Raw genomic sequence first — 13,351 nt, 5'->3', positions numbered from 1 at the left:
GGGAAATCAGCAACAGTTGAGGGATGGAGAGAAGAGTATAAGGAGTTAATAGAGATTCTACACGCAAGAGAGGAATATATCTCGAAAAGATAAAGGGATCGGGAGAACCCAGTCGAATTGAATTGAACCGAACAACGCAGAGCTCCCCGCAGGTCCAGACGAGTTCCACTATGTGGATCGGCCTCTCTTCTCTTTTAGCCGCGATATTAACCGGCCCTCGGGGCTTTTGGCGGGATTCTCTTTCCTCGGTGAAGTCACAAGAGGCAATAAACATCAGGCCATGTGACCCGCCACTTTTGGTCAAGTGACGTACTTGATTTGGATAACATATATCTTCAATACTCTGTATAGGATACATATATATATGTATAGTACTTAATATAAGAAAGAGGTGATTTAGTTCCAAATAAAAACAACACATATAAATTCAGATCAGATACTACTCTACTACTACAGTACACCTTATGTAGTATTATTATAGGTAGATACTATGTACTTCAGGGCTTGTAGACCTTTCTCAGCCGAAAGCTATCGGCCGAAACGCCAAGACCCGGGGATTTTGTCCGTCCTCAAGCTCTCTCTCTTCCTTCCTCTCTCCTCTCTCTGATAGCTTAGAGCTTCACTTCTTCTACACATTGCAATGGTATTCAATGCCCTCGCCCTCGGGGCGCGTAGTCTTCGGACTCGACCATCACCCCGCCTTGTGCGCCATTTCGCAGCTTCCGCCAAGCAAGCAAAGGAAAACCAATCATTCAAGAGTCAACTATATGAAAGCACCCAGCAGCGTTTGAAGCGCGAGCGTGCCGAACAGGAAAAATTCGCCCAATATCAGACTCAATCTCCCACGGGTCGCTCTGCCGCCCTGATCTTCGGTATGCAAAGCTGAGATAACCTACATTGTCCTCTGGATAGGTCAGCTAACTAGACCTGCAATCGCGCTGTAGCTTTGGTTTTCTTCTCAACTGGTGCTTACTACCTCGGATCCCTCAAGCCCGCAGCTCTGCCAACGACATCTACGACTCCGCTCTCTGATATCGGGCCCGCAAAACACAACGTCTCTATCTCCAACCTCCAGGCAGCGTGGGCCGATTTCGTCGAGATCTTGGGCAAGGAAAATGTTTCGACTTCAGTTGGCGACGTGGAAATGCATTCCGGATCCGATTGGTCCTCCTACACACCGAAAGAGGGCGAGAAGCCCTTCTTGATCCTCTACCCGTCAACCACTGAGGAAGTCTCGCGCATCATGAAGATCTGCCACCAGCGTATTATCCCCGTCACCCCGTACTCCGGCGGCACGAGCTTGGAGGGCCATTTTGCGTCTACTAGAGGCGGCGTGTGCGTGGATTTCCGTCGCATGGACCGTATCTTGGCGCTCCACAAGCCTGACATGGATGTTGTTGTCCAGCCTGCTGTTGGATGGGAGGAGTTAAACGCGGAGATCGCCAAGGATGGACTTTTCTTCCCGCCGGACCCTGGTCCCGGTGCGATGATTGGTGGTATGGTCGGAACAGGATGCTCAGGAACGAATGCCTACCGGTACGGGACAATGCGTGAGTGGGTACTGTCGCTTACTGTTGTCCTCGCCGATGGCACCATTATCCACACCCGGCAGCGCCCAAGGAAGTCTAGTGCTGGTTATGACCTGACCAAGCTCTTCATTGGCAGCGAAGGCACTCTTGGTCTGGTAACGGAGGCGACCTTGAAGCTGACGGTCAAGCCCCAGAGTGAGAATGTTGCTGTCGCAAGCTTTGGCACCATCCACAGGGCTGCTGAGTGTGTGACCAAGGTGGTGGAGGCTGGTATCCCTGTCGCTGGTGTTGAGATTCTGGATGATGTCCAAATGAAGTGCATCAATGCAAGCGGTACTACTAGCCGTCAGTGGAAGGAGTCACCCACCCTGTTCTTCAAGTTCACTGGTACCCCGAATGCGGTTAAGGAGCAGATTGGGTTGGTGAAGAAGATTGTGTCCACAACTTCGGGAAATAGCTTCGAGTTTGCTCGAGATCAGGATGAAATGGCAGAACTTTGGAGTGCCCGCAAAGAGGCGCTGTGGAGTGTCCTGGCGATGAAGAAAAACCCGGATGACCACGTCTGGACGACTGATGTCGCGGTCCCGATTAGCAGGTTGCCCGATATCATCGAGGCGACCAAGGAAGATCTGACCAAGCATGGCTTGTTGGCCGGAATCTGTGGCCATGTTGGAGATGGCAACTTCCACTGTAAGTTATTGCCTTTATACTCCAAAGTCGTTCGACATGTATTAACAGCCGACAGCGATCATCCTCTTCAGCGAGACTGAGAGGAGCATAGCCGAGGGAGTCGTGCACCGCATGGTGAAACGCGCCGTGGAGATGGAGGGCACTGTTACCGGAGAGCACGGTGTCGGTCTCGTCAAGCGCGACTACCTCGAGCACGAGGTTGGTATAACTACAGTGGACACAATGCGCCGGGTAAGTCTTGACATACATTCTCATTCAACCCCAGACTCCAATACACCTTTGTCTACACCCATGGAGCATACCACTAATACTCATATCTGCGGTAGCTAAAATTGGCTCTTGATCCACTCCGCCTGCTCAACTGCGACAAGGTTATTCGCACCGAACAACCGGCTCCCGGAGAGATCAAGGAATGGTAGATGTCTATCTATTGACAGGATCTATATATCCGAGGCACTGAGGCTACCTACTCCGAATCCGAACCAGAACGTTCATGGTGATGATGGTGGTGTCGGTGGTGTCGATGACGTTCCTCATCATCGCTGCCAGAGCCCGAACCGTGCCTGGGGCGCTCCTCGCCTTCATATTGTCGCTCGGGGCGGTAACCATCACCGCCCTCTCGCTCACCATATCCTTCCTGTGGCCGATAGCCGGAATTCTCAAATTCATTGTAGCCAGGCTGCGGTCTACCATATCCGGAGGACTCCCTGTACATCGTGGTTAATATATGGGACTAGCCAATAACAACTGATGAAGTCAACTTACTGTCCATATTCCTCACGGGGAGGTGGGCCTCCATATCCATATTGTGGCTCTGTACGCTGATATTCAGATGGACCACCTTGGTAGATTTCCCGTGGCTGCTCCTGATAGTAACTCTGACTCTCCGACTGGTATTGGTGGTGCTGCTGGCGGAAATTCTCCGCTGGGGGTGCGTAGCCGGAGTACTCATCGTGAGGTGGAGGTGGTTGTTGATAGACAGTTTCACTTTGATATTCGTATCCGTCGGGACGAGGACGGTATTCTTCGTGGTGAGCCACGGGCTGACCGTAGCCTCCGTAGCTTGGTTGTCCATATCCGCTCTGGGGCTGACTATATCCACTCTGGGGTTGACTGTAGGAGTCCCCTCCATATTGCTGCTGGCTCTCATGTTGGGGTCGACTCTGGTAAGAATTCCCGCTGTCATAGTTCTGAGGCTCTGGGCTCTCACGATCAGGCTTTGAGCCGCCGTTGTTGAGAAGCATAGAGCCCATGCCTCCTACGAGTCCACCGAGAATACCGCCAAATGCGCTTCCTCCCATAACCTCGGAGGCAAGATTCTCAATGCCACCAGAGTCACCGGACGCTTGGCCTCCACCAGAGCTGCCTTGAGCCTTGGGAAGAGCGAGCGGCTTGCCACATCCGTGTCCGCAGTCTTGCACACCATCTTTATGATTCCTGCCTTCGAGGACACCATCGCGGCTCAGCTGGTCGCGGAGGACGTCACGCTCCTCGTCACTCTTTTCGTTCCACCACTTTTCGACCGTGGAGAACATGATTTGATGCATATCGGCAGCTCCATCATTTCCAGACTCGCGAAGAGCGGGGTGGTGGAAAACACCAGAAATGATTCTGTCGAGAGTTCGGTCGACATCGACATTCTCGTCGTCCCAGCATGACATGAGCTGAGGAACTGCCCATTTGACAACCGCTGACGCAATACGACCAGCGGGCTCATTCAGGATGTTTGAGAAGTGGTCTTTTGAGAGCATTGAGTGAGTCGGGTTTGAGCAGCTGTCGTCGTTGAACACCACGTGCTGTTGCTCCCGGCTGCTCTGGATCACTTCAGATGAACCAGTTTCAAGCTCGGCCTTGACCTGCTTGATGATGGGAAGGACGTAAGGAGCCAATATAGAGAAGACAAAAATCGTAATTTGATCCTGAATTTGCTCGATCAGGTCGGGCAAGATTGGAATCTTTTCGATGGCCTTGTTGATTTGTTTCAGTAGGTTGTCGTGCCACTCGAGGACTGGGTAGATCTGCTTCTGGGCATTTTCCAGGTAAAGAGTCCACTCTTCAGGATCCCGAGGAGTGACCTTCTCGCCGTCATGTTTGGCATCATCTGCCTTGGACTTGAAGTCATCCATCTTGCTAGTCTGGTCGGTGTCACCAAGCAGACCGTCGGGAATCTTGCTCAGCAGAGTCTGCAGGAAACTCTCGGAGGAATCCTCATTCTCCGATTGGGCGACGACAGTCTCCAAGGACTCAATTTCAGACTGCATTGTCTTATCGGACAACTCTCCCAGCACCGAATGGAAGAAATCCACTCCACCAAAGGTACCAGTCACGATTGGATAGACTTCCTCATCGACCCCGTCAACCTGCAGTTTAGTGTCGCGTCCGACGTGAGGGAAGACCTCTGTCTCTCCTAGTTCAATCAGGCTGAGCTCGGTGTAGTTGGAGTGCGCAGCATAATCTTCTAGACAGTGCAATCCAGTGCCCAACAGTCGCAGAGCTTCATATAGATCGTCCTTGTTCCTGGATTGGCCATAGCGCCGGCCCATCTGAATCGAGCGGCCAAGAACACGGCGAATCAGCGCGGCCGAGTTGTCGATATCCGCATCCTCCGTTGCGATGTAGCGTTTCAGGCCTGTATTTCGAATTGGTTAGTCCAATATCGACTACCACATAATCAGACTTCATACCGGTGCGGGAATCCACTGCGAGTTCCTGTTCTTCGTCAACGGGACCACGTAGTCGCGGATCGTAGTCACGCGCATCCTCTCCGGTAGCGTATCCCAAGGGATTATCGATATGCTCCGTAGGTTGGTAACATCCCAGGCGTTCAGTCGTAACCTCAAACTCTCTGGTCCCGTATCTTTTATAGGTCTCAGCGAAATGCCGACAGTCTCGATATATACTTTCACGACTCACCCAAAGCTCATAAATCCCAGCACCCACAGTAGGATACGGATAGCTTCGGCACTAACGTATTTGACGGTGCCCACATCGACTGCTTGGCTGTAATCACGCAGCCAATTACCGAAGTAGACCCGCTTTACATCCAGCTTGCCGAATTTCTTACCACCGGCGACCCTTGCCATTAAGAGAGTCAGGAGGGTATCCTCAATATCTCCATGACGCCAGTTTTGACCTTCGAGGCGGGAAAGCGAGGCGATGTTTCCAGCGCCAAATGCATATGCTTGGCCGGAGAAAGCGACCAGTATCAAGAGGGTCAACCCCAGGTTCTGTAAAGACAGACCCATGGTTGGAGAAATGGTACAATGTCGGGGATATTTTTTATGCGAAAGCAAGGGAAGAAAAGGAAGAGAAGAAAAGAAGCGAGAGAAAGAGAAAGAAACAAAAAGAGTCAACCCCACCATGTACAACACATAATGTCAAACACTTGGTGGGATGAAGATCATGGTGGCTTGGCTGCAGCTTGGCGGATGTACGTATACGGAGTACATGAAGGTACATGCGGTACATGACACATGTGGTATTATTATGGAGAATACATGAAAGATTCAAGTGGAGATTGTATTGCCAGGTATATCGTGTAAATGAGGTATTAGGGAGAACAGGGGCGATAAAGGAATAGATTAAAATAAGATGAGCCTAGGCAAAACCGCACTAGCGCGACGAACTATTTCAAACTAATCAAACGATCAAAACGAATCAAACGAACTAGAAGAACTAAAAGAACTACAAGGAATCATCCAATAGGAGGCCGAGTGGGTAATATAGGGGAAGAATAGGAGAAGTCAAAGCCGCATGCGGTCTCGATCCCGTCTGTCTCCGGCTTCACCGCCGTCTCCTTTTTCTCTTCGACTGGGAATATATCTACTCTCGATTTTTTATTACTTCATTACTTCCTTTTTTTCCTCTCTCTGGCTTCGAACTCTTCTACTCATCGGACCCTGTCTCAAATGCCAGATCCTGTATCTTCCCCGCTATAGAGCGCTTATCTCAAATCTTCACTTCCCCCGCTGATGTGCTGATGCGCTGATGCGCCCCTCTTGATCAATCTTGATTTATCTTACGATTACTCCTCCTTTCTCGCTTCCCCACTCATCCTTGGCCTGGAATCGGACTGCCATACTCTGATTCCCCTTTAGCTCGTGTGGACAATCATGCATCACGCGATTCACTACTAAAAGCCGTGACTTAAGAGCGTTCTGACCATGGCACGCGCCGACGATTCATACTCCCGCGAGTCGGCCTTCCCTGTCATGAAAAACCGACTGGCGGGTGAATCTGGATCCCTCCAGCGCCCTGTAAAGGCGAGACCAGTCATTGAAACCGGACGGGCTACCTCCTATAGGTTTCCGCCTCGAGATCTCAACAACTCCCAAGATCAATTCCCATTCGATGTTGCCGACAACTCGCACTCCCCTATCAGTCTCAAGAAACGCAACTCCATGGCTTCAGGCATGGCTATGCATGGTACCACACCGGGCGAACAACCGTGGAATTCGGAACAGAACATGAATATATCCACCGACGCCCTCGACTCTCGCCCTCACAAAAGCAAATCAATAAAACCCAAGGTCCACATCAAGCCCATTCTGCGGAAACTCTCCCGGGATGATGCGCCGTCGACCTCAATTGATTTGTCCCGATCGTCCACTGAACAAGAGGGGCTGGGCATTTACATGAACCTCGAGCGAGAGTGCCCACGCAGCGAGCCCCTCGCAGGTGTGACTTTTAAGAGAACATCCTCCGGTCTTCACCATCGATCGGCCAGTGGAACATCTCAGTTCTCAAATGGCTCAGGCTCCAGTGCGACCAAGCCCGGATCCCAGTACGTGCATCCCATGCGACAGACGCCTCGAGCGTACACTCCACCATTGGGCCGGTCCTACGAGGACTCGAACCGGGATAGCGAAGAACTCTATGAAAGCCCCGAGTCGGAACCTTCATCTACACAAGAATCCCGTACTTCTTCAGGCCCGGCCCTACCCCGGCTGTCATTGCAGATCCAAGAAGATTCTTTCACTCGGCTCCCCGGGGTTTCGCAGACCAACGTGACCAGTCGACCGTCCTTTGGGTACTCGCGGGAGGCGGATGGTACTACATCTCCGTTGTCTAGAACGTCTCTCGACTTCGTTTTCCGATCTCGAACCCGTACTAGCACCGATCCTATTTCGCGTGCAGCCACAGTTCAGGCTGCCCGCCAGGCATTTGAGGAAAAAGAAGCCGCCAAAAACCGACGGCTTGAAAAACAACAGATCAAAGCTGAAGAGAGAGGCCCCCGGCGTCTCTTGAAGCGGCACACGTCGGAAGATAATGAGTCTCCTGTGCAGTCTAAAGAGGAGATTTCTGAAAAGCCCCAAAGACCCGTTTTGCATGGGACCGAAGAACCATCTGCCTCATGGAAATCCCAATCCAAAAGCGCATGGGTTCTCTTTATGACCTGGCTTCGAACTAGAGTGTTCAAACTGCGACGGAAGATTAAGAAACTTCGTTGATTCTGACTCCTTTCGTCCAGGTTTTCTTTTTTCTTTTTTTCTTTGTCTTTTCCTTTGTTTCGCCCCTTTCCTTTTTGTTCCAAGTTCATACTTCAATGAGCGAGCGATTTGATTGTTCCCCTGGTGTTGATCTGCGAGTCTTTTTTGCACCTTTATGGGAATATCGCTCAATATGAGCAGATACACGGCGTCTGGATTGTGTCTTTGCAACGTATGCGTTTGCCATCTCTAGGCAATCGCAGGTCGAGTTGTCCTAGAGATATTGACCTAGCATTTCCGAGGGCATTTTATTTTATGCATGGGAAATGAGAAATGTGGGATCTGCTTCCCCAATGGTACCAGACCAAATTATGAAATGAAATTCATACCATTATTCAATTGTGCTTTGTAAATGTAAACGTCAGATGTTGTCAATGTTGTCAAGGGATATAATTGTAGTCACGTGCCAAACTGCGCTGTCCGCGTCTTCCCCAAATTCCCCCGAAGACTACGGCGCACAGCAGCGACAACAACCGCCTGATAAGCTCCACACTTTCCAGCTCTATCTATTTCTTTTACAGACGCACCTCCACGGAGGGGAGCGTCTCCTTCATCATGGTGTACGATTGGTCTGGCAAGCGGGAAATCTGCTTCCAGATGTACATTCAGGAAAAGAAGGCGTTAGAGGAGATCATGGACTACATGCGAACTTCCTGTCAGTTTGCGCCAAGGTAAGTGTATATGTCCTTGCTTTCATTTGTAGGACATACTAATTGATTTTCATCACTTCTCTAGCAAGCGTGCCTTTCAGACTCAATTTAAACGATGGGGCTTTCCGTCGAAACAAAATCCAGCACACAAGAATATTGAACTCGTCGCTCGAGTCAAAGAGCTTTGGGAACGGAACACAAGCCAGCGGGATATGCTCCGCATCTTGAATGATGAAGGCTTTGAGATTAAAGAGAGGGAATTAATGCGAGTACGCGCAAAGAATCGATGGCTGCTGCGAGTCCCCAACGGAATGAAGTCACAGTCCAATGTCGAGGAAGAAGAAGCCGTCCAACCGGAGGATGAGGGCTTACTCGCCTTGCAGCAGGAGGTATACAAGGTCGAAAGCGTACTCGATAACCCACATCATCTCCCTACACAACCAGATGAACGCCCAACCAATGAGTCCCCCGCTCTCTCACCAGAGGTCATCGCAAAACGCCAAGAGCGACTGGAACGCCTAAAGACCGAAAGCGCAGAACGTTGGGCAAACCGAAAACGTCGTCGTCGAACTCGAGGATGGGCCGGGCTGCCAGCTGACCCTCCGGGGCCTCCACGCTTTCCGTCGGAGACAACCATCGACGAGAGCAAGCAGTATCTCAACCTAGACAACACCATGTACCGCCAGACCAGGGACCATTTCCAGCGAATCTGCGAAGAAGCAGGCTTCATAAAGAAAACCGCAGCCGGTCCTGAGAGATGGCAAGCTGCGAAAGACAAATTGATCCAAGAATCCCCACACCTTCAACAGGTGTTTAATACAGATCCTAATCAACGCGATGCAAAGGCCCTTGCACTCGATGTTGTGTGTACCGATGTCACCAAACGAATGCGGACTCTGGAGAGACGCATGACAATCGCGGAGGCGAAGAATGCCCTAGGGATCAACCCGGAGGAAAGTCGACAGATTAGAAATGCGTTCTATGACACCTTGAAGGTGGATCATTTCACAAGCAAGTTAGAGGCCGGCGATGAACACTGGAGAGAGCTCAAAGAGCAATGGATTGCAAACTCGGAGCTGCTTCAGCAAATCCTCGCCCCTGGGCCAGTTGACCCAGATCACGGCAACAAACTAAAGGCCCTGGAAGTACTCTGTCGCGATGTCATGAAGAGACTCCGAGACGACCAGACGAAGCGAGATCCGGCACGTAGGAGATCATCGGCCCGTGCCGGGTCTCGAAATCAAACCCCGACAACCTCCTCGATGGGCAGCATGCTAGGCAACGACATCAGCAACGGGATTAGTACTTTGGCTTCTCAGGCACTGGCCAGTGCACCCATTACGGCTACTGATATTGGCGATATGCAAATTGACCCTTCACTACTCCAGGCTGCGAACGACCCATCTTTCTCGGCCAATCCACACCACGACGCAGGCAATGGCTTTGAATATGTGGATCCTATGCTCAGTTCCGCACTATTACATACCCCCGTCTGGTGTCGGATTAGCTTGAAGGACCAGTCGCAAGAAATAATCCGAAAAACCTGGCTCGAAAAGCTAGCCACACGAACAGTGGAAGAACTCCGGCAATTGATCGGCGCCAGGTATCCATATTCAATCATCGCCCGAATCGAGGGCATTGACAGGGATGAGGAAGGGAATGAGCTTCTCTTCTCAATCGACAATGATCATCAATTGGATGCATACTTGACTCATGTCCACGGAAGGAAGGCATTGCTTGATTTCACCTTTGGACAGATCTGAACTGTCGGCCCTGGTGGCAAGGCGTAGAATCGGTTGAGCTAAACAGCGTTATTACCCCCAATGTTAGGATAACAAATGAAATTTACTGTAAGGAATAAGATAAATAGGACATTCTTCCTTGGATATTAAGTCTCCAGACTCAAAGGCGCATTACTAGATCCTTAACACCACCAGGACTTGGGCTTGTGTAGTAAAAGATAAATCATGAAGTTTTTGGGGGGTACTAAGTGACCATATACATATACAACATTGTTCGCTGTTCACAATTCTAATGTTCAAAAAGAAAAAAATCCCTGTCAACCGCTACACCCGTGCACCGAATAAGAAACCGCCATGGACCAAAACCATCAGCTTAGTTGGCGCCGAGTGTTTGGACCACGTTCCTGAAGAGGACACCAATAGCAGGCAAGGAGAATGATGGAGTCTCACCAAAGACACTAGCCAGTCCCTTGGTTTGAGCAGAAAAGTCCTCCACGTCGTCGGATTGAGCGAGGAGCCTCTCCGGTCCCCGGTGGAAGAGGGTTGCCAATCCATTGTCGATTTGGCCGGTCACATCACGGGACTGGTTGTTCTGACTCTTCTGGGAAGCCTTGTCCAAACAGCCAAGTCGTTGTACCGTTGCCGTGGAATCAACGACGATGTAATCACCGGAATAGGCATCTGAGAGCAGCGCAACGGGGGAGGTCTGCAGGGTTTCCTGGAAGACCACCTCGAAGGATGGGACGTCGTAGATCTTGATTTGGAATCGGACCTTGCGGCGTTTCTTGTGTGACGAACTAGTAACAATTGCCAATGTCTTCGTTCTGGCATTCACGGCAATGAGCTGTGAGTTGCCGCCGGGCGAATCCACAGACTCTGACGACTGGATGGTCTTAACAACATCGTCGACTGTGTCCCAGACAGCGACTGAGTGAGTAGAAGCAACGATCAAATGGCTTCCTAGGAAACTCGTCGAGCAGGGGTTTCCAAGGAAAACACCCGTGCGTCGGTAGTGCACAGAGCAGTTTCGCGCATCGACCAGGACAACAAGACCGTCATTTGCAGCCGGTGTCGACGGCAGACACACGGCCAATACTGAGCCATCCTCGGAGAAGCCCATACAAGCCGCCTCCAGAGGGGCATCTTCGGTGGAATTGAGACATCCCCGCAGGTCTACGGTACCACGACACTTCCACGTGTTCAGAGGCTGGTCTGCTTGGTCTTTCACCTTCAGTCCGTTTCGGTATTTCGCAGTTGGGCACCAGAAGCGCAGAACAGAGTCGGCACCTAGGGTTGCGAACTCGTGGGCACCAGGCCGGGACACCAGACCAAGTACAGCTGAGTGATGGTTTTTGGAGAAATGAGGACCGTCGACACGGGTGACCAGTTCCCATGTATCAGAGGAAGCGTCCCACTTCCAGAACTTCAAAAAGACCTCCGGACGGAGGGTGGCGGTGGATTTAGCATTAGAAGAGCGATCTAGGGCTTCCACATCCCGAGGATGAGGGGCCCAGGTATCAACCGTAGCCAACCACTTCGCATCATGCACTATATCCAAGTGCTTGATATCGGGTGCGACAATTTGAGACCCTTCAGGGCTGACGCTCAAAGTGGTCGCATTGGTTCGCGCAAGGGCTTGGCGGGAAATATTGGAGTTGGCACGGATATCGTATGTCTGAAGCACAGCCGCGTTTGCAGGCTGAGAGCCATGCTGGTTTTGAGTAAGCTGATGGGAAGCTGGGACGGCCACAATCAATCGCTCTGGTTGCTGCGGGTGCAATTTCGCCACAACAGATCCCCTTGAGGATTCCAGAGAGCCAGACATGTCTGGGCACAACTGCAATCCTGTGATGGTAGTAAGAGGTTGCAATTCTCTCGTCGACAGGATCATGACTGAGTTGTCGGCCAATTTAACCACATATGAGCTGCCACTGGCGGATACGACAATGTTGCAGATAGGGGAGGAAAGATGGGGAAGGAATTGCTTCCGGCCAGTGTCCAATTGCCAGAGAACCATGACGGACTCCTGACCACCCGAAATAATGTAATTTCCTGATGAATGTGAGCAATCTCTCTCTGATAAACATGTGTATAAGAGTGGACATACCGTCTTTAGACCAACGCACGGTGTTGACAGAGCCGCGGTGCCAATGCAGCTTTCTAGGCGAAGACTTCTTATCGCCGAGATCCTTGCCGAAGAGGACATTCAAGACATTCTGATAAATCAGGATAGAACCGCCGCTCTCTCCTACTGCTAGATCGATGGATTCCGAGCCTTGGGCCTGGATGTCAAAGCAAGTGACATTGACAGGAAGGGTCGCCTCGCGCCAGGCGTATTGGACAGTCCCAAGGTTCTCAAGCTCCGCGCTGGTTGTAGTACCCATAAAGAGATGCTTACCATCACTAGCGATGATCACTCGGCCGTCGTGGGTGACCTTGATGCTATTGAGTTTCTGGCTGGTCTCGAGGACGGTGGTGCCTTGGATCTTATTGTCCTCCAGTTTGTTGATCAAAATCTGCCTTTTTCCGTCCTTTTGCGATATGATCGAGAAAGAAGTAGCAGTTATGCTTCCTTCTTTCCCCACCGAGGCCAGACTCGTTGAAACGGCTGTGCAGGTAGTCTCCCAGTGTGCGATGCGCTTTCCGGAACTCCAATTCCACTTGCTGATAGAGCCCGAAGACGTAAAGATATAGAGGCTTTCCTGGTCCTCGGGACAAAGGCCGAACCCAATGATCTGTTGGCCAGCCTCCATTTGCAATGTACGTGACAGGCGAGAGGTTGAGGTTGCGAATACTTGAACGGCGGTGTCGAGTCCCACGAGGAGATATCTGGGATAGAAAAAGGTCAGAATGCGTCTCACTATCTGTCGACAGAAACAGTCCTCACGCTTCATCATCGGTCAGAATTGGATCTAAATTGTTGTAACGACCGCCAACAGCGCGTGAGAAAGACCACGGCGCGGGGCTTTTTTGCTTAATCTCGGCATCTTGTGTCTGGACATCGCCATTGGAACCCTGTTTCACACTATCGGTTGGCTCGACCGTCTCCAGGCTCTGGTTTTCGTTGGATCCTGAGACTCTACGCCTTTTGGGTCGCTCTTCATTTGACCGGGCGAGCTTCTCGGAGGCCGCATCGCTGAGCCGAGATCGCTTTTGCTGTCGTGCGGACTGATTGGCCGCCATTTTTGCAGGTGAGGCAGGATCGAGAAAGAGAAGAAAGAACGTTCAAATGTTAGCTAGTGCGACTCAGA

The 13,351-nt window shown here is 51.1% G+C and overlaps 5 protein-coding genes across 5 annotated transcripts; 3 read left to right on the top strand and 2 right to left on the bottom strand.

Annotated features, from left to right (window-relative positions):
• Positions 1-640: 640 nt before the first annotated feature.
• Positions 641-2,638, top strand: N7518_000595 (CAZyme family AA7; the record flags this gene model as incomplete). Its single annotated transcript, XM_057181523.1, has 4 exons — positions 641-872; positions 945-2,219; positions 2,275-2,450; positions 2,546-2,638. The coding sequence occupies 4 exons, from the start codon at positions 641-643 to the stop codon at positions 2,636-2,638; spliced, it is 1,776 nt and encodes a 591-aa protein (XP_057046873.1).
• A 47-nt stretch (positions 2,639-2,685) lies between these two features.
• Positions 2,686-5,464, bottom strand: N7518_000594 (Het-C domain-containing protein; the record flags this gene model as incomplete). The annotated part of the gene is made up of 4 exons (XM_057181522.1): positions 2,686-2,926; positions 2,985-4,848; positions 4,904-5,076; positions 5,133-5,464. The coding sequence occupies 4 exons, from the start codon at positions 5,462-5,464 to the stop codon at positions 2,686-2,688; spliced, it is 2,610 nt and encodes an 869-aa protein (XP_057046872.1).
• Positions 5,465-6,382: 918 nt separating this feature from the next.
• N7518_000593 (uncharacterized protein) lies at positions 6,383-7,669 on the top strand (the record flags this gene model as incomplete). The annotated part of the gene is made up of 1 exon (XM_057181521.1): positions 6,383-7,669. The coding sequence occupies one exon, from the start codon at positions 6,383-6,385 to the stop codon at positions 7,667-7,669; it is 1,287 nt and encodes a 428-aa protein (XP_057046871.1).
• A 594-nt stretch (positions 7,670-8,263) lies between these two features.
• On the top strand, positions 8,264-10,121 carry N7518_000592 (Clr5 domain-containing protein; the record flags this gene model as incomplete). The annotated part of the gene is made up of 2 exons (XM_057181520.1): positions 8,264-8,379; positions 8,444-10,121. 2 exons carry the CDS (start codon positions 8,264-8,266, stop codon positions 10,119-10,121), a joined length of 1,794 nt encoding a protein of 597 aa, XP_057046870.1.
• A 352-nt stretch (positions 10,122-10,473) lies between these two features.
• Positions 10,474-13,283, bottom strand: N7518_000591 (WD repeat protein; the record flags this gene model as incomplete). Its single annotated transcript, XM_057181519.1, has 3 exons — positions 10,474-12,152; positions 12,208-12,929; positions 12,988-13,283. The coding sequence occupies 3 exons, from the start codon at positions 13,281-13,283 to the stop codon at positions 10,474-10,476; spliced, it is 2,697 nt and encodes an 898-aa protein (XP_057046869.1).
• Between the last annotated feature and the right edge of the window lie 68 nt (positions 13,284-13,351).

The sequence above is a fragment of the Penicillium psychrosexuale genome (genome assembly GCF_028828465.1).
Source record: "Penicillium psychrosexuale strain IBT 29551 chromosome Unknown utg000001l, whole genome shotgun sequence".
NCBI lineage: Eukaryota > Fungi > Ascomycota > Eurotiomycetes > Eurotiales > Aspergillaceae > Penicillium > Penicillium psychrosexuale.
The sequence above is the reverse complement of the archived record's forward strand: the minus strand, read 5'-3'. Positions and strand labels throughout refer to the sequence as shown.